The 26,501-nt window shown below is 40.4% G+C and overlaps 1 protein-coding gene across 1 annotated transcript in view; it reads right to left on the reverse strand.

The window, feature by feature from the left end:
• Positions 1 to 11,086, reverse strand: part of LOC126278108 (ATP-binding cassette sub-family G member 1) — a 463,862-nt gene extending 452,776 nt beyond the window's left edge. The window contains exon 1 of the mRNA XM_049977984.1: positions 10,720 to 11,086. Coding sequence (XP_049833941.1) covers positions 10,720 to 10,825 — 106 coding nt within the window. The 5' untranslated portion in view covers positions 10,826 to 11,086. The remainder of the gene's footprint in view (positions 1 to 10,719) is intronic.
• Positions 11,087 to 26,501: the final 15,415 nt, after the last annotated feature.

Consider the following 26,501-nt stretch of genomic DNA (forward strand, 5'->3'; position numbering starts at 1 on the left):
TTGAAACTTACGTCGCAAATTGAGGACTACGGTCTCTTGGCAATGTAAAAAATTTAACAAAACTAGACATGATTGTCTTACTAGGATAGCCGCGATCGTTCTTTGAATAAAAATATGGCATTTCAGTCTTTGATCGCTATTTTTTTTTATTTTCAATAACCGGTTTCAGGCTAGCTGCCTCTCTTCAGATCATATATTGCAGTTACGGAGTAACCTGTCAGTATTAACTCACAGGTTACTCTGTAACTGCAATATATGATCTGAAGATGGGACTGAAATGCCATAGATTTATTTAAAAAATTTAAGTTGCTAACAGAATGGAATGAAAAGATACGACGATCTTTATCACATAACTACATACTCGCAATCTTTCACCGTAACCCATAGATGAAATATCTATACACATAATTGAATTTGTACGGAAACTGAGAGCCCGATTCCTAATCGCACTTGTTGGTTTTCATGAGTGACACTACGCGACCGCATCGAAGCTTTTGGAACGAGAGGATATTCGGCGAATAGACTGGACTGCCCGTTGTCCCGACTTAAATCCCAACGAACACGCCTGGGATGCCTTAGGCAGACTATTGCATCACATCCACCTGCCAATCAATATCCACCATTTCTCAATCGCACCTGCGCAGGAATGAGACTTCCTGCCACAAGATCTCCCTACCAACGTTGTGGCCAAATGAGAGCACTTTGAAGAGAATGCACTGTCGTCTGTGGTGTTCCGCTTTCTGTAATATCCAAGGGACCATCAAAAATCGCGGTAACTTCAGTGTAATTATTGTCTTTGAATAAAAATGTCATTTCTATTCATTCAATTCTTTCAGTTTAATTGTACTGTATTGAACTGGGGACCTAGAAACGACGGAGATGCTTCATCCCCGCCGTAGCCTTCAGTGATTCACAACCCCACAATAGGTTAGCAGTCCACCCACCTTACCGCTATCCCACACCTTCTTTCAAACGTGGATTCACTTAAGTGTTTACTATCACTGCGCTGTTTGCATGTACAAATGTTGTAGTACATTTACATTTTCTCTCTTCCACCACTTGTTAGCAATGGAAGCCTACTACTCCACAGGTGAAATGGCGGACATTATATTATGCTATAATTTATCAAATAGGCGTAGCCTCCGAGCCTGTGCCCTCTACGCTGAAAACTATCCACAGCGCAGAGTGTCCTCTGATAAGCTGTTGGACAGGCTTTTCCAGCTCCTGAGGGGCACAGGTACCCTAGCACCTGGGAAGAGAGAGAGAGGGAGGCCTGACATGGTGGAGCGTCTGCTACGTTCAGTGGAAGAAACTCTTGGTACCAGTCTACGACGATTAACTCCAGCAGAAGGCGTATCTCACCCTCTTATCTGGGAAGGTACTTCATGAACAATTGCTGATCCATACCATCTACAGCACGTGCAGGCCCCTAGGTCACAAGATCATCAGGGCAGACGGCGGTTTTGTCCATGGCTGTTGCAGAAATGTTCCGCTGATCCACTGTTCACATCCAAGATTTTATTTACCGATAAGGCAGGTTCACAAGAGATGGTGTTGTGAATTTCCGTAACTAGCTTGTTTAGGGAGGTGTAAACCCCAAGCAAGTCAGGAAAGCGTGCATCAACACCGATTCTCAATCAACGTATGGGCAGGCGTACTTCGTGACAGACCAATACGGCCCTACGTGCTAATGCTACGCATTATCTGGAGGCTGGGCCATTGCAGCAACGAATACGAATGTAGTTCATTCATGATGGCGCACCAACACACTTTCGTCACAATGTGCGCGAACATCTGACGCAGACATTCAGTACTGCTGACTGGTCGGGTTGATGGGGATTGGTGTGCGGGGGGGGGGGGGGGGGGGGGGGAGGTTGAGGGTGGCACACCTTGGCCTACTCTTTGTACAGATGTTAATCCCCTAGACTTTTGGTTACAGGTACCGCTACGGGGTCGCATCTTCAATGCGTGCCAGCAGATACAACAACCAGGTATGCTTCAAAAGGTGCGTAATACCTTACGACAGAGGGTAAACGGGCGCACTGTCATGAATGCACGCCACGTTGAACACCTTCTCTAAACACGTGTTTATCGCAGAAAGTATGCATCTCCGGAACCATGTTTGTTGGATTATTTTTCTTGCTTCTATGAGTACTACCACCTCTTCACTTTGTTTGATACCCTGAACAGCAACTCGTTGACGTAGCGCAAAGCTTTAGGAAGGAGGTAAAAGTATTAAAGAAATTCTGCTGCTACAAATAGAAACAAACAGAAAATTGGAAAAATAAAAGTGACATATATTAGTAAAAGTTGAGCTCGTTTAGAAGCGCAGACAACTCTCTGAGGAAAGTCGTTATCTTGTAGAACGATTTTAGTCATCATTTTATCTTTTATTCACTAATGCCTGAGAAACTCGGCATCGTCTGGGTATTCATTTTGCCAATTTTCTGTTAGGAACGAAAACAAGAAATGAACTGTGCTTGTAATGCAATATCGAAAAAAAAAAAAAATCATTCCCGTGAATTCGTGAAAACACATTTGAAATTTTGTATCACACTCGGTGTGAGATGATCACCGCGCGTGGTAGCTGCGCGGTCCAAGGCGTCTTGTCACGGTCCGCGAGGCTCCCCCCGTCGGAGGTTCGAGTCCTCCCTCGGGCGTTGGTGTGTGTGTTGTCCTTAGCGTAAGTTAGTCTAAGTTACATTAAGTTGTATATAAGCTTAGGGGCCGATGACCTCAGCAGTTTGGTCCCATAACACCTTACAATTCTCAGATGATCCCGGACAGTTCCTGCAAATTGGACGCAGCTGCTTCGCGTCTTTACCGAAAGATTTCGTAAACAAATGGTTCAAATAGCTCTGAGCACTAATGGACTTAACAGCACAGGTCATCAGTCCCCTAGAACTTAGAATTACTTACACCTAACTAACCTAAGGGGATCACACACATCCATTCCCTAGGCAGGATTGAAGCCTGCGACCGTAGCGGTCGCGCGGTTCGAGACTGAAGTGCCTAGAGCCGCTCGGCTTTTGTAAACACCTCTACGGAAACCCCTCTACATAGCTCCAAAGAAGGCTTTTGTTTTCGTCTACAGCCCGTTTGCGTTTCGTTGTTGAAAGCTGTCAAAAGCGTTGCCAGCTGTCAGGGATTTCATTAAGTTGACTCGACTGTGGGACTGTCTTAGTAACAAATAACGTATTAAAACTTATGCATGATCTGTATTTTTTTAATACATCTCTATGTATATACTGCCATATCTCTTGAACTGTGTTGTACAATGATATACTTGTGTAGGTACATTCAGCGGTATATGTGGATACTGCCCGAGAAATATGTTTCGAATACAGTTAGCATCAAACAAGTAATAATTTTAAACTGTATACATGCTGCGGCGGTTTTCCACGCATTTCAATGTTTACAACGTCAAATCTGCTTATCTATATCTTATGTATTGACAATTTTGTAGGTAGATTCAATAGCATTGTCGATACCGTCTGCAAAATGTGTTGCGAATAGCGTCTGTAGCAAGGAAGTTATCAATTTAAACGTCATTCACAATGCAGCAGTTTTTTCAAGCACCTCAGTGTTCATGACATCATATCTCCTGAACTATGTTTGCAACCATGATATAATGTTGCAGGTGTCTTTAGCGTCGTATGTGGACACTATCTGCGAAATTTATTGGGAACAGAGTTAGTAGCAGAGAAGTAATAAATTTAAACGTGATGCATTATGCAGCAGTTTTTCATGCATATAATTGTTTATGATGTCATGTGTCATTACCTATGATAGGAAGGTGGGTCTTACCTCCTCAGCGATTGTCACTTAACATTAAGGGATATATATATACCAAGTCTGATTGAAATCGGTCAAGTGGTTTAGGAGAATATGTGATATGTGCATACAGACACATATACATAGAGAAATACATTTTTATAATATATATGGAATTTTCTAAGGTACGTTCTCAATAGAAATATAGTAACCTTTATAGCAACGCCACTATGACCTATTTAGCTGAAGGCATACGTAAATAAGTTCTTCCATGGCTCTATTCTATACCTAAAATGTGATAACCACAAATGACACGTAACTAGTTACGTGTAAATACTGCATTTTCCGGTACTCACTGCTTGCTGAATGTTCTTACAGCTCGCAAACTAATCCCGTAAGAAGGAGAGTTAAATTATGCGCTACATTCTCAGAAAAATGAAATGAAATGACGATCCTATTTAAGGGTTGTTCGGCGGCCCAGAGAAAATCTTTGTAACGCCACTTGGGCAACTTAGCTGTCAATGAAAACGCGGTGAAATTATTAGGACAACACGATCATCCCCTCCCGACCGAAGGAAATCTCTGACGCGTTCGGTGACAGAACCACTGCCCCTGTAATCTATAGGCAATGAAGCTAACGAATACACCACGAGATGCGCGTATGATACTGTAGTTGTATATTACAATGCAAATAAAAGTAAAGCAAACGATGAAACACGGAGTCGTAGCGTTCCTCCCAGCGACAGTAAGGCATCATCTTCCCCCTCCCCATGACCTTCACGACGAATGGCTGGTAACGGCTCTAAAAATTTTCGCATCTACTTTCCAATTGTACACGAGAGTAATACGATGTACCGACTCAGTCGCGGCGTCTCACAGCGATGCGTTTATTAGTTGATTGTTTGACTTGGGGAAGGGGACCAAACAGCGAGGTCATCGATCCCATCGGATTCATGTAGGATGGGTAAGAAAGTCGGCCGTGCCCTTTCAAAGGAACCATCCCCGCATTTGCCTATAGCGACTCAGAGAAATCGAGGAAACCCTTAATCAGGATGGCCGGAAGCGGGTTTGAACCGTCGTCCTCCCGAATGCGAGTCCAGTGCGCCAACCACTGCGCCACCCCCTCGGTGAGCAACTTATGAGAAGCACCTAGCCTTTGAAGTGAAAACTGGATTGACGTTTTTTGTATTACGTGATGGCGCTGATCTCGCAAGCTGGATTAAGTACAAGCGTCATATATACGAAAAACTGTTGTCTAGCAATGAATTTGTTTTTTACAGTCGTTTTCTGTTATAGCATTATTATTATCAACATTTTCGTCTTTCTTGATTTATTTTTTATGGATATATGACACAATTTAGAAATTACACAGTCTTCAGCAATATTGTCTTTATATTAATTATGTTCGCTGTACCAGGGAACTGACCGTCATGGCATATTAACACCTGCATGTTTTTCGATTTTCAAGTGTGTCCTTGCACTGCAGCAAGTTTCATTACAATCAGTCGGTTCAGAGGCTCTGGGCGAACACTGTAGTACAGACTCGCTTCTGAGTAAGAGAAAGCAAAAGAGACGGAGCTACAGTGGAGTCTCAAGAAAAACAGGATGCAAAAATTTTTTGAACAGACGAAGGGACAAATTCAGACGCGATTCGTTTCGTATAGCTCCTCTTTTAAAGACATCTACCACCAACTGGACGCACAAATTTGCAGCGTCAGATTTTCTCATTGTCTCTTACCGCGTAGTGATCAAAGTCGCAAGAACATATCCCTAAATAAACTGCTCGGTCACTGCCATTTATATGACAGATTTGCACGAAATTAACGCATTTCTAAATCGAAATCAAACACTAATACGCCACGATAAAAATTTCCTCAATAATGTAATTTTTTTAATGCTGAATTAGTGTCCTTGTCACAAGTAATATTCCTAAGTCCCTAAGGTGACAAAAGATTTTCTATTACTATTGTTACTGTCCACTAGTAGTAACAGGTGAACAACTCTTGTTTCTAGACCTTCACTACAACCACAAAAAAGAAACGCAAAGTATATCTGTTTAAAAAAGCTGATGAAAATAGTCTTAACGCCTTTTTAAGAGGCAGCCTTCATTCCTTCGGATCTGATCATGTAAATGTAGAAAAAGTGTGGAATGTTTTCAAAGAGGTAGTGTCAACAGCAATTGAGAGATATATACCACATAAATTAATAAGTGATGGTACTGATCCCCCATGGTACACAAAACGGGTCAGAACGTTGTTGCAGAAGCAACGAAAAAAGCATGCCAAATTTAAAAGAACGCAAAATCCCCAAGATTGGCAAAGATTTACAGTAGTTCGAAATATGGCAAGTATTTCAATGCGAGATTCTTTTAATAATTTCCACAACGAAATTCTGTCTCGAAATATGGCAGAAAACCCAAAGAGATTCTGGTCATACATAAAGCACACCAGTGGCAAGTCACAATCAATACCTTCACTGCGCGATAACAACGGTGAAGTCACTGATGACAGTGTCACTAAAGCAGAGTTATTAAACACGTTTTTCCGAAACACCTTCACCAAAGAAGACAAAGTAAATAGTCCTGAATTCCAATCAACAACAACTGCCAATATGAGAAACATAGAAGTAGATATCCTTGTTGTAACAAAGCAGCTTAGATCACTTAATAAAGGCAAGGCCTCCGGTCCAGATTGTATACCAGTCAGGTTCCTCTCCGAGTATGCTGATAAAATAGCTCCATATTTAGCAACTATATACAACCATTCGCTCAGCTGAAGACTGGAAAATTGCTCAAATCACACCGGTACCCAAACAGGGAAGTAGGAGTTACCCGCTGAATTACAGGCCTATATCACTAACGTCGATTTGCAGTAGGGTTTTAGAACATATACTGTATTCGAACATTATGAAGTACCTCGAAGAAAACGATTTATTAGCCGGCCGCCGTGGTCTCGCGGTTCTAGGCGCGCAGTCTGGAACCGTGCGACTGCTACGGTCGCAGGTTCGAATCCTGCCTCGGGCATGGATGTGTGTGATGTCCTTAGGTTAGTTAGGTTTAAGTAGTTCTAAGTTCGAGGGGACTGATCACTACAGCAGTTGAGTCCCATAGTGCTCAGAGCCATTTGAACCAAAACGATTTATTGACATATGGTCAGCACGGATTCAGAAAATATCATTCTTGTGAAACACAACTAGCTCATTATACTGATGAAGTAATAAGTACTATCGACAGGGGATGACAGATTGACTCCATATTTTTAGATTTCCAGAAGGCTTTCGACGCTGTTCCTCATAAGCGTCTTCTAATCAAACTGCGTGCCTACGGAGTATCGCCTCAGTTATGCGACTTGATTCGTGATTTCCTGTCAGAAAGGTCACAGTTCGTAGTAACAGATGGAAAGTCATCGAGTAAAACAGAAGTTATATCCGGCGTCCCCTAAGGAAGTGTTATAGGCCCTCTATTGTCCCTGATCTATATTAACGACATACGAGACAATCTGAGTACCCGCCTAAGATTGTTTGCAGATGATGCTGTCACTTACCGTCTTGTAAAGTCATCAGATGATAAAAACGACTTCCAAATTATTTAGATAAGATATCTGTATGGTGCGAAAAGTGGCAATTGACCCTGAACAAAGAAAATTGCGAAGATATTCGCATGAGTACTAAAAGAAACCAGCTAAATTTCGATAACGCTACAAGTCACACAAATCTGAGGACTGTAAATTCAACGAAATACTTAGGGATTACAATTACAAATAACCTAAATAGGAACGATCACATAGATAATATTGTGGGTAGAGATAACCAAAGACTGCGATTCACTGGCAGAACACTTAGAAGGTGCAACAGGTCTACTAAAGAGAGTGCTTACACCACGGTTGTCCGCCCTATTCTGGAGTACTGCTGTGCGGTGTTGGATCTGCGTCAGGTGGGACCGACGGATGACATCGAAAAAGTACAAAGAAGGGCAGCTCGTTTTGTATCATCGCGAAATAGGGGAGATAGGGTCACAGACATGATACGTGAATTGGAGTGGCAAGCATTAAAAAAAAGGCGTTTTCGTTGCGACGGGATTTTCTCATGAAATTTCAATCACCAGTTTTCACCTCCGATTGCGAAAACATTCTGTTGGCACCCACCGACATAGGGAGAAATAAGACTTTTATCCATTGTGGATGTGGAAATGATCATCACGATCAGGGCTCACACGGAAAAATTTAAGTGCTCGTTTTTCCCGCTTGCCGTTCGAGAGTGGAGCGGTAGGGAGACAGCGTGAAGGTGGTTCATTTAACCCTCTGCCAGGCACTTTACTGTGATTAGCAGAGTAATAATGTAGACGTAGAGTCAGGCTGATTTAGAGTTTGGTAAACTGGCGTAGGGGACAACGTACCTTGCAAGTACTATGAGCAAAGCTTGAGACACATGCAGCACAACTCAAGTAATGAATATTAGTATGACAAAGTGAATAAGAGAAAGAAGTGTCCCCTCCATGTGACTGACGGCTTCACAATAGAGAACAAATATCGTTGGCTGCAGGGTACAGCTCCAGTAGGGTCATTAGGGAAGGTAAATAAACAACAGTAGTGACACGTGTTGTGCGATCGGCGTCACTGGTGGTATGTGCTGGCTTACATGGACGTATGCAGAAACTGGCTCTCGCACGATTCGTTGTCATCACATGCTAAGATTACAACCGGGATTTGTTTTCCTGTTTATCTGTCTCTGGAGGCTTGTTTTGACCGTCTCAACCTACGTGGAAAGTATTTCGTAAGAGGCGTGAAGCTAAACATAGCACGTAAACTCTTTAAAGGGCCAGTCTCATAAGCCGACAATTTCTAGGCGGTGCACACATGTCGAAACTGCAAAGGCGATGAGTTTGCCATCTGCGAAAAGTGCGATATTTTTTAGGCACGTTAGGAATAGCCTACGAGGATATCTTATCTGGCTTCCAATAAGGAAGTTTGATAGTGAATCGCAAGAAAACAAAGATAAAATTTATCAGCACTGACCTCATCATTGTTAACGGACTCATTCAACGTAAGAACACTTGAACTTCGAAAAGGGAGGTGATATCGGCTGTCTCACGACAATGAAAAGTGATGTTTGTGAATTTGTTTGAACAACATTCAGCGGAGAAAATGATGTTTAGCATAGCGAGGCCATCCGTCCCAAATGTATTTATCTTACATGATGTATAGTAAAAACAAATATTAATAAGTTAGGGATAGTTTTGGTAGTAATATACCGTCTCGAGTTGCAATACCTTTTTTTCTCTTCATGTCCAATGCGTTTCGGAACAGTAACTCAAATTTAAAAGACTGTAAGGACGGTTTTCAGCGTTGCACCTATTTCGACTTGTAACCTTCATTTGACAAGAAAATGCGCTGTGAACACTTTCAACATATGCTTGTACACATCAAACAGTAATGTACGTACAGTGTCTTAATTACCATGCCACCTCTTTTGCTTTCGTCCGTTGCATCGATTGTCTCGGCGTTGAGGAACAGGATATACTGACCCCGATTTTCTTTGTCATTGTCCTTAAATCTGTGAGTAGATGGCTGGATGTGTTACAGTCCTGAAGACACGGATATGTATTAGAATTTTTTACGGACCATTACCTACACCGGTAAATTATTGGTTCAAATGAATCAAATGTATTCACGCTGCAGCCGTAGTTCATATCCGTCAGCCAGTTTATAAGTGATTTCGGAAGTCAGATTACACGTTCATTCACTAATACACGAGTGCATAGATTTTTCGTATTTCTGTGAAATGTTTTAGCGGAGAGAAAACAAGACTCCCAAGAAATTACGCAATGAATTTTTGTCCGAATTTTGAAGGGCAAACCAAGAGTGAGAAATGAATAAATGTAAATAAACAGAGTATCAAATCGACGAGCCTGAGGTCAGTTTAGCAAAACAGAGAAAAATTGTTTAATTGGTTGGAAGTATCCAGAGAAATCAAGAAAAACGTAAATAGCGATTTGAGATCCAAACTAAGAGTAAGGTGTAGTATTGCATAAACAGATTAAACTGCTTTAGTGCTCCTACTTGGACAGACGAGTTACTTCATGCGGAAATAATAAAATAAATACCAAATCACAGAGCGAATTGAAACTTCTGTTGTTTCTTGATCTACATGCTCTTAATAATGAAAGAATACCGGTCGATGTTTCAATATATTTCGTGACATCTGAGCAAAACGTGAAAATAAAAACAAAGAAAAAAGTCAAATGTTCTGTGAAATGATTTGCTTTAAAGTACGAGGTAAAACAGATTGGAGAAACATTTGCCAGTTCTTCATATGGCAAGACTATCTAAGGCCACAGAACAACAGAGCGCACGGTCTACTTAACACACCAGAGAAATAAATATCCTCTAGTACTCTTCAAAATTCGAATGTTAGCATTTAAGTTTAAATTCTCAATCGGCACCTCATTTGTTTACATAGTATCGAACGCCAAATGTTTCTCCAGTCTGTTTTATTTCTCAGATTTAGACAAAACAGTTCACGAGGTATTTAATCGTTTTTCTATGAAAAATTTTTGTAATCATATCTTTGTAGGAATTAACCTGTGTTTACAAGAAGCCACGGTCTGACAATGTCTATTTTCATCGAACTAGCACGATACCTAGACACACGTATTATTTAATTCGATCACTGTAGTGCAGATGCGGAGCAACGATACTTGGGATTCGAACACGCATCCTCTGCCTACGAAGTAGTAACACTGCCATTGGACATCTTAGGTAGGCCACTCCTGAACGTTGTTAGCTAAAACAGGTAGTCCACCAAATTTACGATCGATTTGTTGGGGAGTACGGTCGATCGATTTGTTGGGGAGTACGGTCGACTGTCAAAGTTCACGAGCTCGTGGCACGAGAGATTCGCCCCCTCACTCCAGAGGTGAAGAATCGATCCCCCGCAGAGCGCGCGTACCTTTGCCGGTGACGCCGACGCGCACGCTGTAGGTGATGTCGGAGAAGCCTATGTCGATGGATTTGTTGCGCGGCAGGTGGACCAGGACGGCGCGGTGCGTCTTCATGGTGGTCACGGAGTGTCGGGTCGGCGCGGGGGTCGCGGAAGCAGACGCAGCGCAGCGCAGCGCGGCACGGCACAGTGCGGGCGAGCGGTGCGGAGTGTCGGCTGCCGTCCGGCTCGCTGGGCGATGGAGCACTGGCGGTGGCTGCGGCGGCGCGCCGCTGGCGGGCCTCCCCCACGCGCCGCGCCGTGTCCAAGGTCGCGCCGGCCGCCGAGGCGCCGCAGACGCTACGTAGAGCGGGCGGCCGGGCGCAGGCGCAAAACGCACAGTGGCGGCTGCGGCAGGTAGGCAGCCGCGCGCGCCAAAGTCGGCGGGACGCGACACAGTCGAGGAACAGGGTTGGGGGAATAACTGCAAATAATCGATTAATTCTACTTTTGACGGCAACCGATTAGAAGCATACCGGTGTTGTTACGGTATACTGATAATTTTTACTTATGGACCGTCTGACAGCAACGGAATAAAACACTATTTTAGTGCGCCTCTATTTTCTGCAAGGCATCATCAGTGGCCTGGAATATGTACATATGTTACCTATTTAATTTACATTCTTGTCACTGTGCCTATAGGTTACAAACAGTTCTGGTGGTTGGTATTTCCTATTAAGTAGTAATGTTTTAAATTGTACTTACAGTTTGCGTGAACAGTTTCTTGTGTTACGCTCCTCTTGCATTTTTGGTGTTGTTCTTCTTCTTAGGAATGAACTGAACTTTTGTTTCAATGCAATATTTTGGTTTCTGTTGCCGACTCTCAAATGATTTTGCCAAAGATCGAATGTTATTGCCAAACTTTCGAGTGTAATTATTGAATTATCTGTGATCTAGAATGAAACATCCCCCAGGCTGTGGCTAAGCCATGTCTCCGCAATATCCTTACTTTTAGGAGTGCTAGTTCTGCAAGGTTCGCAGGAGAGCTTCTGTAAAGTTTGGAAGGTAGGAGACGAGATACTGGCAGAAGTAAAGCTGTGAGGACCGGGCGTGAGTCGTGCTTCGGTAGCTCAGATGGCCGCCGGCACGGTAGCTCAGCGTGTTCGGTCAGAGGGTTAGCTGCCCTCTGTAATAAAAAAAAAACTGAGTAAATGGATCAATAACGAACTTCAATAGGCGTCAGGTAACGTCCGCCACGAACAATAGCGAACAAAATGAGATTACAAAAAAAAAAAAAGATGGTAGAGCACTTTCCCGCGAAAAGCAAAGGTCCCGAGTTCGAGTCTCGGTCGGGCACACAGTTTTAATCTGCCAGGAAGTTTCATATCTGTGATCTGTTTGTGTATGTGTGTGTGTGTGTGTGTGTGTGTGTGTGTGTGTGTGTGTGTGTCTGTTTTGGTGTGATATAATTATTTTGTACTGTGTGCGTGTGTGTGTGTGTGTGTGTGTGTGTTACGATGTTGTTGTTATCTTTTTTTTCTTGTGCGTGTGTGTATTTTGGTGCCGTATAATGGTTTTTTTGGGCTGTGTGTGATGTGTGTGTGTGTGTGTGTGTGTGTCCAGATGGTGTGGGGAAGAGTTTTTATGGTTTTTTTTTTGTTTTACGTTATCATTTCCTTTATAAAGTGTAGTAGGCAGCCTGTGCCGATGTGTGTTTGTTCATTTATCACATGTTTGTTTTCTGCTATGGCTTTCTGGATGTGGAAGTTTTGTTGTGTTTGTCATGTTTGCTTATTATCATTATTTTCATTTCTTGTTCCATGTTTGTAGGATGATGGTTATGGTGTTTTAAATGCTCTGCAAATGTGGAATGGTTTGTTTCATACTTCCAACATCTGGTATGTTCTTTGTATCGTGTTTCAAAAATCCTGCATGTTATGCCTATGTATACTGCATCACAACTTTGACATTCAAGTTTATATATTCCTGATTGTTGGAATTTGTTCCTCTTGGTAGCTGGCTGGCTTAGGTGTGATTGGAGGGTTTGCCCAGGCTTGTATGCTACTCTGAAGCCCTGTCTCTTTAGGATGTTTGCAACTCTGTTTGTTAGTTTATGTGTGTTGGTCATGGTGTACCATCTGGTTCTTTTCTGTGTGGTGTTGTCATTGTGTGTTTGTTGAGTGTGTTTGTAAGTTTTCAGCTTGTGAGTTCTCTTGTATTCTAGAAATGTTGTGTTTGTTTTGTATTTATGTTTTTATTTTTTGATTGAGCCTGGGTACCACATGTGTGTCATACCCGTTTTTCCTAGCTATTTGTATGATTGTACTTATTTCTTGTTCATAGTTTCTCTTGCTGAGTGGGATTCTGTTTAATCTATGTAACATGTTTCTTAGTGCTGCAAGTTTCTGGCTGTGGGGGTGGTTGGATGTGGAATGTACGAGGGATGGTCAAAAAGTAATGCCTCCCATTTTTTTTCTACTTACAAAAATTAAGTTAAGTGAAAGATTTGAATTTGGCGCCATTCCTCAAACCTTCTTCTGCAATCCACTGCAGTAGTAACTTTCTGTGTCAACAGGTGGCAGCACAGCAGAAGTTTGTAAGATGGCCGACATCGATGTTCGTTTGAGACGGCGTTGTGTGATTGAATTCTTGAATGCAGAAGGTGAAACGCCCATACGCATTCATGAAAGACTGAAGAAGGTGTATGGTGTTGTGACAGTGGATGTCAGCACTGTTAGACGATGGGTTCGTCGTTGTAAGGAAGCTGAAGGGCAAACACCGTTGACTGACGAAAAGCGGAGCGTCAGGCCGGTGAGTGCAGTGACTCCACACATCATTCAGCCAGTTGATGACATCATTCGTGGTGACCGTCGGGTGATTGCAGATGAAGTGTGTCGCATTATTTCTCTTAGTAAAGGCAGTGTGATCACGATTATTAAACAATTGGGGTACTCAAAAGTTTGTGCACGGTGGGTTCCAAGAATGTTAACCGATCAGAATAAAGAGGCAAGGAAAACAATAGCCTCCCAACACTTGCAGCGCTTCCATTTGGAGGGAGATGAGTTTCTGAAAAAAATTGTGACCGGGGACGAAACATGGGTGCATTTTTTTGAACCAGAATCAAAGAGGCAGTCAATGGAGTGGCGTCACACAAGCTCGCCGAGGAAGAAAAAATTCAAAACTGTGCGATCGGCAGGGAAAGTTATGGCAACAGTTTTCTGGGATACAGAGGGTGTGATTCTGGTTGATTTTTTGGAGCAGGGATGCACAATAAATTCTGTTCAATACGTCACAACCCTCAAAAAACTTAAAGCACGTCTTCAGCGAGTTCGCCAAACAAAATCAATGGCAGATGTTCTTCTTTTGCATGACAATGCAAGACCACACACCAGTCGTCACACCTCTGACGAGATTGTCAAAATTGAATAGGAAGTTTTGCCTCATCCCCCATACAGCCCTGACCTGGCACCATCAGACTTCCATCTGTTCGGGCCACTAAAAGAAGCTCATCGTGGGATTCATTTTGAAGATGAGGAGGCCGTCAAAACATCCGTGCGTCAATGGCTTAGGAAGCAGAGCTGTGATTTTTACCGTGCTGGGATACATGCCCTTGTTCAAAGATGGACCAAAACTGTAGAGATGGGCGGAGATTACATTGAAAAATGACAAAATGATCCTCAATGTTGTGGTTTTCAACCTATGTAATTGCATTTATATTTCCTGACAATTAAACATAGAAAAAAAAAGTAGGAGGCATTATTTTTTGACTGACCCTCGTATTATTGTGTTTGTGGCTGTTGGTTTTCTAAAGATGTGAAATGTATGTTTGCCATTTTCTTTTTTTATTGTAATGTCAAAAAAATATTTTATTTTCTTTTTCTTTTTCAAGTGAGAATTTTATGTTCTGATGAGCATTGTTTATTTCCGAATGGAGTTCATGTATTTTTTCACTTGGCTCATCTACCAGACAAATAATGTCATCCACGTATCTGTACCAACATATGATTATCAATATACCATAATATTACACGCAACTGAGGAAGACAGGACTACAAAAGTTGAAGATACCGGTATTGCTTCCAGTATCCTATAATCGAATAAGGGAATGATTAAATGTTTCAGTTTGTGAGAGGTACACTTGTACGTGGAGCCCGCTTTTGTAATATAATTCATGAAAAATGACTTGAAACGATTATCATATGCTGTGACACCACTAAACCAAGGTGTTGCCAGACTGTCAGAATGGATTGGAAGTAGGGAAGCGCGGAGCGCAGTAGCAGTTACTGTTGCACTCTGTTATATATAGGATGTAAGAATTTAAAGCTAAAAGCTAGATGGGAGAATTTAGTTGTTGGTCTATGGACGCAGCATAATACTGTCTTTATAGAATTAAGTGTTGAATGATACTGTTGTTGTTGTTGATGTTGTTGTTGTGGTCTTCAGTCCAGACACTGGTTTGATGCAGCTCTCCATGCTAGTCTACTCTGTGCAAGCTTCTTCATCTCCCCGTACCTACTGCAACCTACATCCTTCTGAATCTATTTAGTGTATTCTTCTCTTGGTCACCCTCTACGGTTTTTACCCTCCGCGCTCCCCCCCAATACTAAATTGGTGATCCCTTGAGGCCTCAGAATATGTTCTATCAATCGATCCCTTCTTCTAGTCAAGTTGTGCAAAAAATTTCTCTTTTCTCCAATTCTATTCAACACCTCCTCATTAGTTATGTGATCTACCCATCTAACCTTCAGCATTCTTCTGTAGTGCCACATTTCGAAAGCTTCTATTCTCTTCTTGTGCAAACTTTTTATCGTCCATGTTTCACTTCCATACATGTCTACACTCCATGCAAATACTTTCAGAAACGACTTCCTGACATTTAAATCTATACTCAATGTTAACAAATTTCTCTTCTTCAGAAACGTTTTGCTTGTCACTGCTAGTCTACATTTTATATCCTCTCTACTTCGACCACAATCAGTTATTTTGCTCCCCAAATAGCAAAACTCCTTTACTACTTTAAGTGTCTCATTTCCTAATCTAATTCCCTCAGCATCACCCGACTTAATTCGACTACATTCCATTATCCTCGTTTTGCTTTTGTTGATGTTCAACATATATCTTCCTTTCAAGACACTGTCCATTCCGTTAATCTGCTCTGCCAGGTTCTTTGCTGTCTCTGACAGAATTACAATGTCATCGGCGAACCTCAAAAGTTTAATTTCTTCTCCATGGATTTTAATTCCTACTCCGAATTTTTCTTTTACTTTCTTTTGCTTCCTTTACTGGTTGCTCAATATACATATTGAATAACATGACACGGTAACTCAAAATTAAAGCAACTGGAACAAATTTGAAGTTAATGAAATTTGGTATATTTAGATTTAAATATGCAGCAACGCAATGTGGAATCACTAATTTTTACAGTGCTCACCCTTGAATGTAGGAACCAAGTACTTCCCATCAGATTTAATGTGTAGGAAGATGAGGTGTACCCGATTTGTAATATTTTGTGTGTTTGGTAATCCTGATAGAGAGAAGTTACATTTTGGGATCTACTTTGTCAGACGATGTCAGAATTTTTGTCATGTAAAAATCCAAGTGGTTTTAAATACGACAGTAAGTGAGAACTGTAGAGCAGCTGAGAAGTTCAGTAATTTTGAAGTTAATGTAAAATGTTTCATATCCCATTTTATGAAGGAGAAACTTTATTTTGAATACAATTTTCAAACTGAAGCACTTGGTCTAAGGACATCCCATGTCGTGTTTCTTTGAACTCAATGAATATTTTTATAGGAAATCATTTTTCAGTCAGAATCAGGAAAATATTAATGTGCCACAATCAGAAAAGTATTAACGTTTGTAACAGTTTCAATGCTGGCAGCATTGCACATCACAGAGGTAGTATGGAGTAATTTCACTGAATATTTGCAAGGTTATTAATTTATCAACCAATCTACAGATATTATTTGTTGAAGTTATTTTATTTGTGGCATTGCACTTTGCTGTGCCAAGATTGAATATTTTCTATGCCTTCTGTAGAGAGAACAAAATACCAAGATTACGTTCGTTGCAACTCTAGATCTAAAAAAAAAAATATTTCATTGTTTATTTTCATGGCAAATTTTATCAGTTTATTGCACAGGACCATAGAACTCGGTGTTTACGAGATACGAGAGTGGGTAAATGTAACAGGGATTGATTTCATTATTAACACTGCTTATGGGTTTTCTAGTTTAGGCTGAAGCACACCTTCTGCTAAACAACACATCACACAGTAAATTTGAGTAACACAAAAATTACGCACTTTATATTCTTTGGAAAACAAAATTCAAATTTTTTTAAAAGAACGTTTCAAGTTTCTAGTTTTATTTATTTATTTTAAAGCCTGTTGAGTATTGACTTGCTGTCTATCGCTTGATTATGGAAAGGGATCTGGCAGTCCCCTAGCACAGAAAAGGGCTCAAACTGGACCTCCCATTTTGTTTTTGATTTTAAAAAAATCAGAAAGCAGTAATAAAATCTTGTTTCAAAAGCATATAATATTTACATTTACCTTTACATTTTATCTTAGATGATATAATGGAAAGCAATTGTGATAAAAAGTATTTTAAAAAATGTTACACGTTCCGAGTTTGAAAAATATTTGCCAAAATTATGAAAATATCACCAAACAAAATTAGCAAAATCAGAAAAATAATATAGTTCCAGCACAGGCATACAACAGTCTAAAAGAGGGGAAAAAACGTCAAATTTAAAGCTAGTTGTAGGACCATACCCATAACGCTCCAAAGTTCTCCACTGGGGAGAAATCCGGTGACTTTGCTGGCCAAGGTAGTAGTAGTAGTAGTAGTAGTTTTATTCATCCGTAGATCTCTTTTTACCAGGATATAGGACATGTCAAAGTATTTACAAGCTTAGATCAATTTACAGTAAGCTAATTCGTATACACATATATTTACAGACTTCTAGTTACAGACAATCATTATATTTTACTCCTGGTATACAATAATTTATTTACAAATAACTCATTAAATAATGTAATGCCACACTATTCACTCATATTTCACTATCAGTCACTGCACACACTATACACACATTGTTTCATAACACTTCACTCACTACATACACACACACACACACACACACACACACACACACACACACACACACACACACACACACACAGGTGATCCTTGGGCCATTTTCTGTACTGCAAGTTCCCATTTGCTATCCTGAAAAACTGAGTCAGCATCCCTTCATAATGAGTGAGATGTCGAGCTCAGAAAGAGGAAGAGGTGTTAGTATTGTGCTATGCATAGCTTGAGGGGATAGTGTCTCTAGAAAGGAAAAAAGAAGAAAAATAATAAAGTGAAGGTGTTATGTGGAATATTGGATGTTTTATAATCATTATTATTATTATTATTTGTTTGTATAACATTTTTTTATCAAACCCCTACTCTGCTTTATCTAAGTAATCCTTCAATGTATAAAATGTATTGCATAACAGGTACTTTTTAGCTGCCTTCTTAAATAAGTGTATTTTTGAAATTTCTTTAATCTCTTTTGGTAATTTATTGTACAGTTTTATTCCTTGGTAGAAAATGCTGTTTTGAGTTTTATGTTTATTTTTTCTTGGTAAATGTAAGTTGAGTCTATCTCTTGTTGCATGGTCATGGACAGAGCAGTTTGTGCAGTAATTGCCAATGTTACTTTTGATGTGTACAACTGACTGGTAAATGTGTTCACATGGAGCAGTTAAAATTCCCAGTGTTTTAAACAGATCTTTACAATGAGCTCGACTACTATTTCTGGTTATTATTCTTATGGCTCTTTTCTGGAGTTTGAAAATTGTGTTCATATTTTGTGGATTTGTTCCCCAAAAAAGAATGCCATAGCTAAGAATTGAGTGTACATATGAATAATATGTAACTAAAAGACACTGCATGTTACACACAGGTATGGTTTGGAAAGCATGAAACACACTCAGTAGAAAATCTCGGCGTGTGCGGGCGGGCATAATCTTGATGAAAAGTGAAGCCCTGTACAGACGGAGACGTTTTTTGCGCCATGGCTAGTGTAGCGAGTAAATTGCTTCGTGTGAACAGTTACCTTGGGTGCCATCTCGTGGCGTCCCACCGCATTGTTAGTAAATTGCATGCAACCGAACAAAGCTATATTCCCCGCCGTGTGGCTGCCATTTGAGCGCGTACGGCTGTTTGTTTTTCCTGTCAGTAGTGCACTTTGTGATAAAGGAGTGGTGTAAGGAAGCTATAGAAATTCTTATTGAGCCAAACAGACACGAAACATGTCTTTATGAAACAAAATCACCCACGTACCATAACAAACACGCCAGGATATACTCACTCGACAAAGGAATTTATTTATCGAAGGACGTTAGGTTTTGTCACATGCTGAAATTATAGCGAAGTTTACGCTCGACGTTTGTGTCAGAACTTAATTTTTATTTCTTTACGTACTACACAAATAAGTAATAAAAATGGGGTTCCTATTTTTAAAAAACGCAGTTGATATCCGTTCTTTGTAGTTTTTTCGTTTGGTGCTTATTTCGTGGGATGTTTGGCACGGTCACTATCAGTGGACCACCCTGTATTTTGTTATGAGAGACCAGAATATGTCGCGTTCCACCGTTGCTGCTTTAGAGGTAATATATTTCAATTTGTTTTTTGCACAGTTTTGAGCAGGGTCAGAGTATTCAGTACCTCAGGGACTGAACGTATTTTGCAGTGACTGTATTTCTTTACTGGGACTGGGAGATGCATTGCTCAATCAGTTCATATAAAGCTGGGTCTGGTTATTGTACCGCTGCTATTTAATGCAAGAAATTTGTTCTTCTGGTAAACAGACGCGTAGTGTGGGTTGCCTTGGGTATAGAACATTTGTGGCAGTCTTGTTTATGAATGGAGTCTTAAGTATTTAAGGAGGTGCATTCTCAGAATCATTTATGTGGGTACTAGTTGGCGCATTCAGCTAATTCAGTTATACATTCAACTGACCTATGTCACTGGACTCAACTGTTTCAAATTGTGTCATCATTAATATTATTATTTATTGTGTCAAAGAATGAATTAACGATTTCTGATACTGGTGATCTTGTGATTTTAAAATGTTTGCCGTAGTCAGAACAGAAGTTGTTCCAAGAAACGTCACACCCACTTCCTCCTAGCCCTTCCACTCACTAGTTCTGTTACAATTTGATTCGTCTTGTTTACTCTGGTTTCGCAACAGCTTTGGGACAGTTTCGCAGAAGAGCTTCTGTGACATTTGGAAGATAGGAGACGAGGTATTGGCAGAATTGAAGCTGTGAGGGCGGGTCGTGAGTCGTGCTTGCGTAGCTCAGTGGTAGAGCACTTGCCTGCCCAAGGCAAAGGTCCCGAGTTCTTGTCTCGGTCCTGCACACAGTTTTAATCTGCCAGGAAGTTTCAGTATTCCTGTTATGTTTATAGTCAGGTTTGTCACGATTAGCTGAATGAACGTAAATCATAGTCAGCAGGTGAACTACGTATTATTTTAGAATACAGTGTGAATCACCTAAAACTTGCACCACAGGTATTGGGGAAATGGAAAGAGTTATTTATGTGGGGGTTTCACAGAATTTATTGGGAGCTAGGGCCTCGTATTGTCGGCCAATCAAATTATAAAATGTATTTTTGTGCAAACATATATTTTTTAGATTTAACAATACCTATTCACATTAAAAAACTAAAACTAGGGTAAATTGTAATATCAGTGCTGTTTGTTGCAGGCTTCTACTGCAAGTCGTTTACGAGACATTGTATTTAGAAAAGTTGTCACACCGACACTTGTTTGTGCTATTCAACCTGCCTAGTTGCTAGGCACGATGCTGTTGTTATATTTGCTTAAGATGCGTCTATACCTGTGTGCGTTGCATCTCGTCGCCATGCGGCAAAGGTTAGCCCAGCACGGAAGTAGAAGCGCCCTGTATAAACACGGGCGTCAATGGAATCACTCGCACGCACATGTTGAGAAAGAGATATTAATCTACCTCTGAGTGCTGCCAACGTCAAGCTGCCCCTAGATGCGAAGTGATACAAAAGGATTGCGCCCGCCAGCAAATAATTTCTGTAAACATTTGCTGAGATGTTTACACTGGAACGAAAGCTTACTCAAGTTTGCTTCTTCAAGTCAGTGGGGCAAGTTTATTTCAAGAACTCGAAGCAAGTACTTGTTACAGAAGTTCATTTTGATCGTGTCTATAGCCTCAGACAACTTCAAGTGTACCTCTTCTTTCCTTAATACTTCTGTGTCCCACTTCTTTGCACACTGATTCTTCCTGGCTGATTTCTTAAACTTCAGACTACTCTACATCATTATCAAATTTTCATATGAATCTATACCTGATCACGGGTATCCCTTACATTCCAATATCTGATTTCGGAGTCTCTGCCCGATTATGATGTAATCTAACTGAACTCTTTCCATATCTCCCAGCCTTTTCCAAGTATACCTCCTCCTCTTGTGATTCTTGAACAGAGTATTCATAATTACTAGATGAAATTTATTACAAATTTAGTTTAATCTTTCTTCCCTCTCATTACTACGATCAAGCCCATATTCTCCCGTAACTCTTTCTCTTACTCCTTCCCGTACAACCACACTCAAATGCTCCACGACTATTAGACTTTCATCTCCCTTTACGCACTGAATTACCCGTTCTATATCTTCGTATACTTTCTCTTCATCTTCGGCTTACGACGTAGGCATGTATACCTCGTGTTCTTTTGCTGTCGATTCTGATGAGAAGAATCCTATCACTGAACTGTTCACCGTAACGCACTCTCTGTCCTACCTTCCTATTCATAACGAATACTACTCTTGTTATACCTGCTTATATTGCTATTGATATTACCCTATAACCATCCGACCAGAAATCTTTGTCTTCTCTCCATTTCACTTAACTCATCCCCACTATATCTAGATTGAGCCTTGGCATTTCTCTATATGATTTTGCAGCTTCTCTACCAAGTTCAAACTTCTGACATTCCACGACCTGACTCGAAGAATGTTATCCTTTACTTGCTTATTCAATCTTTTTCTCAGGGTCACCTCCCCCTTAGCAGCCCCTCCCGGAGAGCGTAATCTTTTGCCAGAGGAAAGGACATAATGACACTTTTTCGAATACAGGCCACTTGTCCTGTGAATACGAATTGTTTGTCTTACTTCACTGGTTTCTATTACCTTCTGCATCTACATCCCGTTCGTCATCGCTGATTCTTCCGCCTTTAGGAGCACTTTTCCACCTCAAAGGTAAGAGACTGCTCTCTGAAATTTTGTCCACTCCTCCACCATAACTGCTAAGACCGTTGGCTGAATGGGCGGTGCTTCCTTATGCCAGAAGTCTTCGGCCGCCACTGTTCAAGATTTTTTTTCAAAAGTTAAGCGGAGACAGGGTTAGAACCCAGGAGCGAGGACTTTTTGTTTACTAATCAAAGTAGCTACCCTTTTTTTAACCCTAGACCACGGCTGCAATTCAGTTATGGATTTATGTGCATGTAATCTTCAAGAATCGATTTTTCCCAATTTTATTGCACTGAAAATTTGTTAGTTATGTTGTTTCTACTATGCCCTGTTTAAAAATTGGATTGAATACTATGTTGCTATTCGGACTGCTGAGAGTTTACCTAATTATTTGATTTAACTAACCGTCTGATTAAACTCTGGATCTGTTTTGATTTTGCTGAGCACGCCTGTAAAATTATACTTTGCTTAATTGTTTCATGTTTAATGTTACTTTTTTTTGAACCTGTTAATTCTACTTTAGTTAAGTTTCTATTTAAACATTGTATTTGATCCTGTTTACTATTTAGATTGCTGAGCCTGCCTGTAAAATTGAATTTTTCTTAACTGTTTCAATTAAATTTTGCTCTAATTAATGTCTAAATATTTGTTCCGATCTTTGACTTTGTCTGTGCAAGCATAAATTGCTTAATTTTTCTTTGCATGCTGCCGTAGCAGAGTCTCCGAAGTCTCAGTAAATAAACGCAAAAAATACATTTTTGGTGTATCCTCTACTTAGGCTTAGTCCTAATCCAGCAGCCCGTGTCTTGCTATACTACCATATCATATTTAGTTATGCTATCGTTAGCTTTGCAGTGGGTTCCTGGATTTTTAAGTCCAAGTTTCTTAACTTACTGGTGGTGACGTAAATTTGAAAGGTATTTCGAATACAATGTATTCCGTGCGTTGAAGCCGTTTAGTAAATTTCGTGCTTTAGTTTTCAACTGACGTTTCTTGTTGTTTCTGGTGAAATATTTCAGTAAAATTTTCATTCAGTGTTTCGGCTTCGTTTAGTGTTCCAGTGGCCGTTTGAATTTTTTGGTTTTAGTTTGTAATTTCGTGAAGTTTCGTTGGTATTGGCATTAGCTGTGGTGTAGTAGTATTAATATAAGTAGTTGCTTTCTTAGTAGGCAGCGAATTTTGAGACCGCTATTGTTAGTTTTTTAAATATTTCTACAGGTTAACTGAACTTTGGTAACGTAGACGTACAGTTTTTGCAGTAACTGTAAAATTTCACCATGAGTGAAAAGTGTGGGCTGCGTCGTAGGTTTGTGAGTAGTGGGTTACGTTGTGGGATTTGTTCAAAGTATTTTCATTGGGGGGGGGGGGGGGGGGGAATGCAGTGGGGAAGCCAGTAGGCATTCTAGCGAGGTCTCCTGGGAATGCAGAATCAGTATTAGAAATAATTTGATAGAGGAACAGGAGCGTAAAATCTGTGACCTTCAGGTGCAGTTACAACGCGCAAAGGAGGAACTAGATAGGTTGAGGAGGGTGGGGAATGGGAAATGGCAGTTGGCAAGAGGGCAGATAGGAGGAGAAGGAGGTATTCAGACAGTTATATTTTGCGTATATGCAGTAGATTTGACCAACTGTCAGAGATGAGTGGAGAGGAGCCTCGTGTAGCTGTAGGTGTAGGGAACGTGTAGCAGTCCTTCGCAATTAGGAGGCCTAGGTCTGTTGTGAAGTCTAACAGAAAGAAGAAGGTTCTGCTGCTAGGTAGTTCTCAACGTAGAGGCGTGGGCCAGCAGTTGCAGGAAGTGTTGGGGACTGAGTACTGGGTCAAGAGCATTGTGAAGTCTAGTGCAGGGTTGGCTCAAGTGACTGACAGCATAGTGGAGTTAAGTAGAAATTTTACGGAGGAGGATCAGGTTGTGATAGTGGGTGGAGCAGGGGACAGTCTTGATAGGGACGGGGAATATGATGTAGGTGGTGACCTGCTAAAGATAGCAACTCAAACTGGTAGCACTAATGTGCATTTCGTGCAACTGTTTAAGCGTCATGATCGGCCTCACTTTAAAGCGGCTGTGGGATCACTCATGGAAAAATTCCTTTAATAGTTCGTGATAGCGCTGCATCTTTTTTAGATTGAAGTCAGCTGATAGGTATACCTGCTTCAAGGAATCCCTCTCACTAAGGCCTCACCTTCTGAGGATGTGAAGTTTCCAAGTAGAGAAGGAATTAGCATATTCCATCACAATATGAGGTATTAGAGATAAAGTTAGTGAACTGCTTATAGATGTTGACTCTAAAATTGGTATATCAGAGCACCACTTAAATAATTTGACAATTCAGAGACTTCTTTTACCAGGATACAGATTAGCTGCTTGTTTGTCAAGGAGTTCCTTGCGGGGTGGGAAAGTGGCTACGTTTGAGTCCATAGACGTATCACGACTGCACTGAACATATATTTGAATGTTGTCCACGGGCAGTTGTATTTACTGAAACTAAACTTCTAATTGTTTTTGTTTTTGATAGGTTCCCTAACTCCGATTTCAGAGCATTTCTGCTCAAGCTAGAGAGAGTTCTTGATTCACTTTGTAGGAAGTACCAGTAATCAGTTACATGTGGTGACTTCAATATTAATTTTGTATATGATGGTGCAAGAAAAAGGATGTTGGTAGAACTCATAAATTCATGTCATCTGATGCAGACTGTTTTTTCCAACTAGGATGGAGGGAATAGTAGCACAGCCACAGTCAATATTTTTATTGGGGCATTCGGTCAGTAAAAGGGTGAACGGCCTTTCAGACAGTGATGCACAAATTGTAACGCTAAAAGGCTTCAGTACTCAAACATATGTCATATTCAGTTACAAACTACGTAGGAAAGTTAATCCAACAGCAATAGAGAGTTTTTTAAACTTTTTGCAGTGAACACATAGTGCGTTGTGGGGCGATCACTCTGTTGTAGAAATAATCCAGAAGCCAAGATCGCTTAAATGCTCTTTACTGGATAACGGGTTTCAACACACTAAAGGCGCCATCATAGGATCTGAATGTAGCTTAACATTTATAAAACATTTGGATATAACGATACATGAGGCAGATCAGATGATATAAAATCACTGTCATAAAAATTAAAAAGCAACTTCTTTTCCATCAGGTATGTAAAACCGAAGTCACAGAACTATTTGGTACATGACCACTGCTCGACTAACAACGATCGGCATAGTGTGATTCCGATCGTTGTTAGATGAGCAGCGGTTATGTACTAAATAGTATTATCTTGTGACTTCGGTTTTACATCACTGATGGAAATGAATGATCTTGAGAGCAATTGTTATTTAGTTTTTTATGACAATGATTTTATATCAGCTGGTCTGCATCGTGTATCGTTATATCCAAATGGTTTATAAATGTTAAGCTACATTCAGATCCGATGATGGCACCTTTAGTGTGTTGAAACCGGTTATCCAGTAAACAGTATTTAAGCGTATCTTGGCTTTTGAATGAGTTTCATAAACCATGTCAAGGAACAAGAGTGGCAGCATGTTTATTGTGTCGATAACATAGATGACAAATATAATGCTTTCCTTAACACACTTCTCATGCTCTTTGAGAGCTGCTTTCCATTAGAACGTTGTAAACGGGGTGCTAACAGTAATGGACAGCCTGGTTGGCTGACTAATAGGACAAGGATATCTTGTAGAACAAAGCGGGAATTATATCAAAATGTTAGAAGTAGTTACACTCAAGCTACAGTAGGCCATTACAAACAGTATTATAAGGTGTTTAAAAATGTTATTAGGAAGGCAAAGAGTATGTGGTATACAAATAGAATAGCTAATTGACAGGATAAAATTAAAACAATATGGTCAGTTGTGAAGGAAGTGTCTGGTCAGCAACACAAGGTCGACTATATTCAGTCAGTTCGCAGCAAACATAATTCTGTTACTGATATATGAGATATATGAACATTTTCTGAGCAGTGCTGGTGAATTAAACAAAAAATTAATTTCTACAGGAAATCGTAAAACGTTTTAGGCAAAATGCCTTTTCGAGATTGATGTCTGAAATACTCATCTGTAATGCAGACAAGAGGGAGATTGAGTCAATAATTAAATCACTGAAGACGAAAGACTCTCACGGTTTGATGGAGTGTCCAGCAGAATATTTAAGTACTGTGCTGCACTTGTTAGCCCTGCATTTAGCCATATTTGTAATTTTTCCTTGAGGAATTGTCAGTTTCCTGGATGATTCAAGTACTCAGTAGTAAAGCCGCTTTATAAAAAGGGAGAAAAGGATAATGTAGATAATTTTAGACCTATTTCTATGCCATAAGTGTTTGCAAAACTTATTGAAAAGGCAGTGTAAGGATAATTGATCATTTTGTATTGCGCGATTTGCTATCAAATGTACAGTTCGGCTTTAGAAGTTATTTAATAACTGAAAATGGAATATTCTCTTTTCTCTGTGAGGTACTGGATGGATTAAACAAAAGGTTTCGAAAGCTTGGCATATGTTTGGTTTAACTAAGGCATTTGACTGCGTTGATCA

The sequence above is a fragment of the Schistocerca gregaria genome, chromosome 6 (assembly GCF_023897955.1).
Source record: "Schistocerca gregaria isolate iqSchGreg1 chromosome 6, iqSchGreg1.2, whole genome shotgun sequence".
Taxonomy (NCBI): domain Eukaryota; kingdom Metazoa; phylum Arthropoda; class Insecta; order Orthoptera; family Acrididae; genus Schistocerca; species Schistocerca gregaria.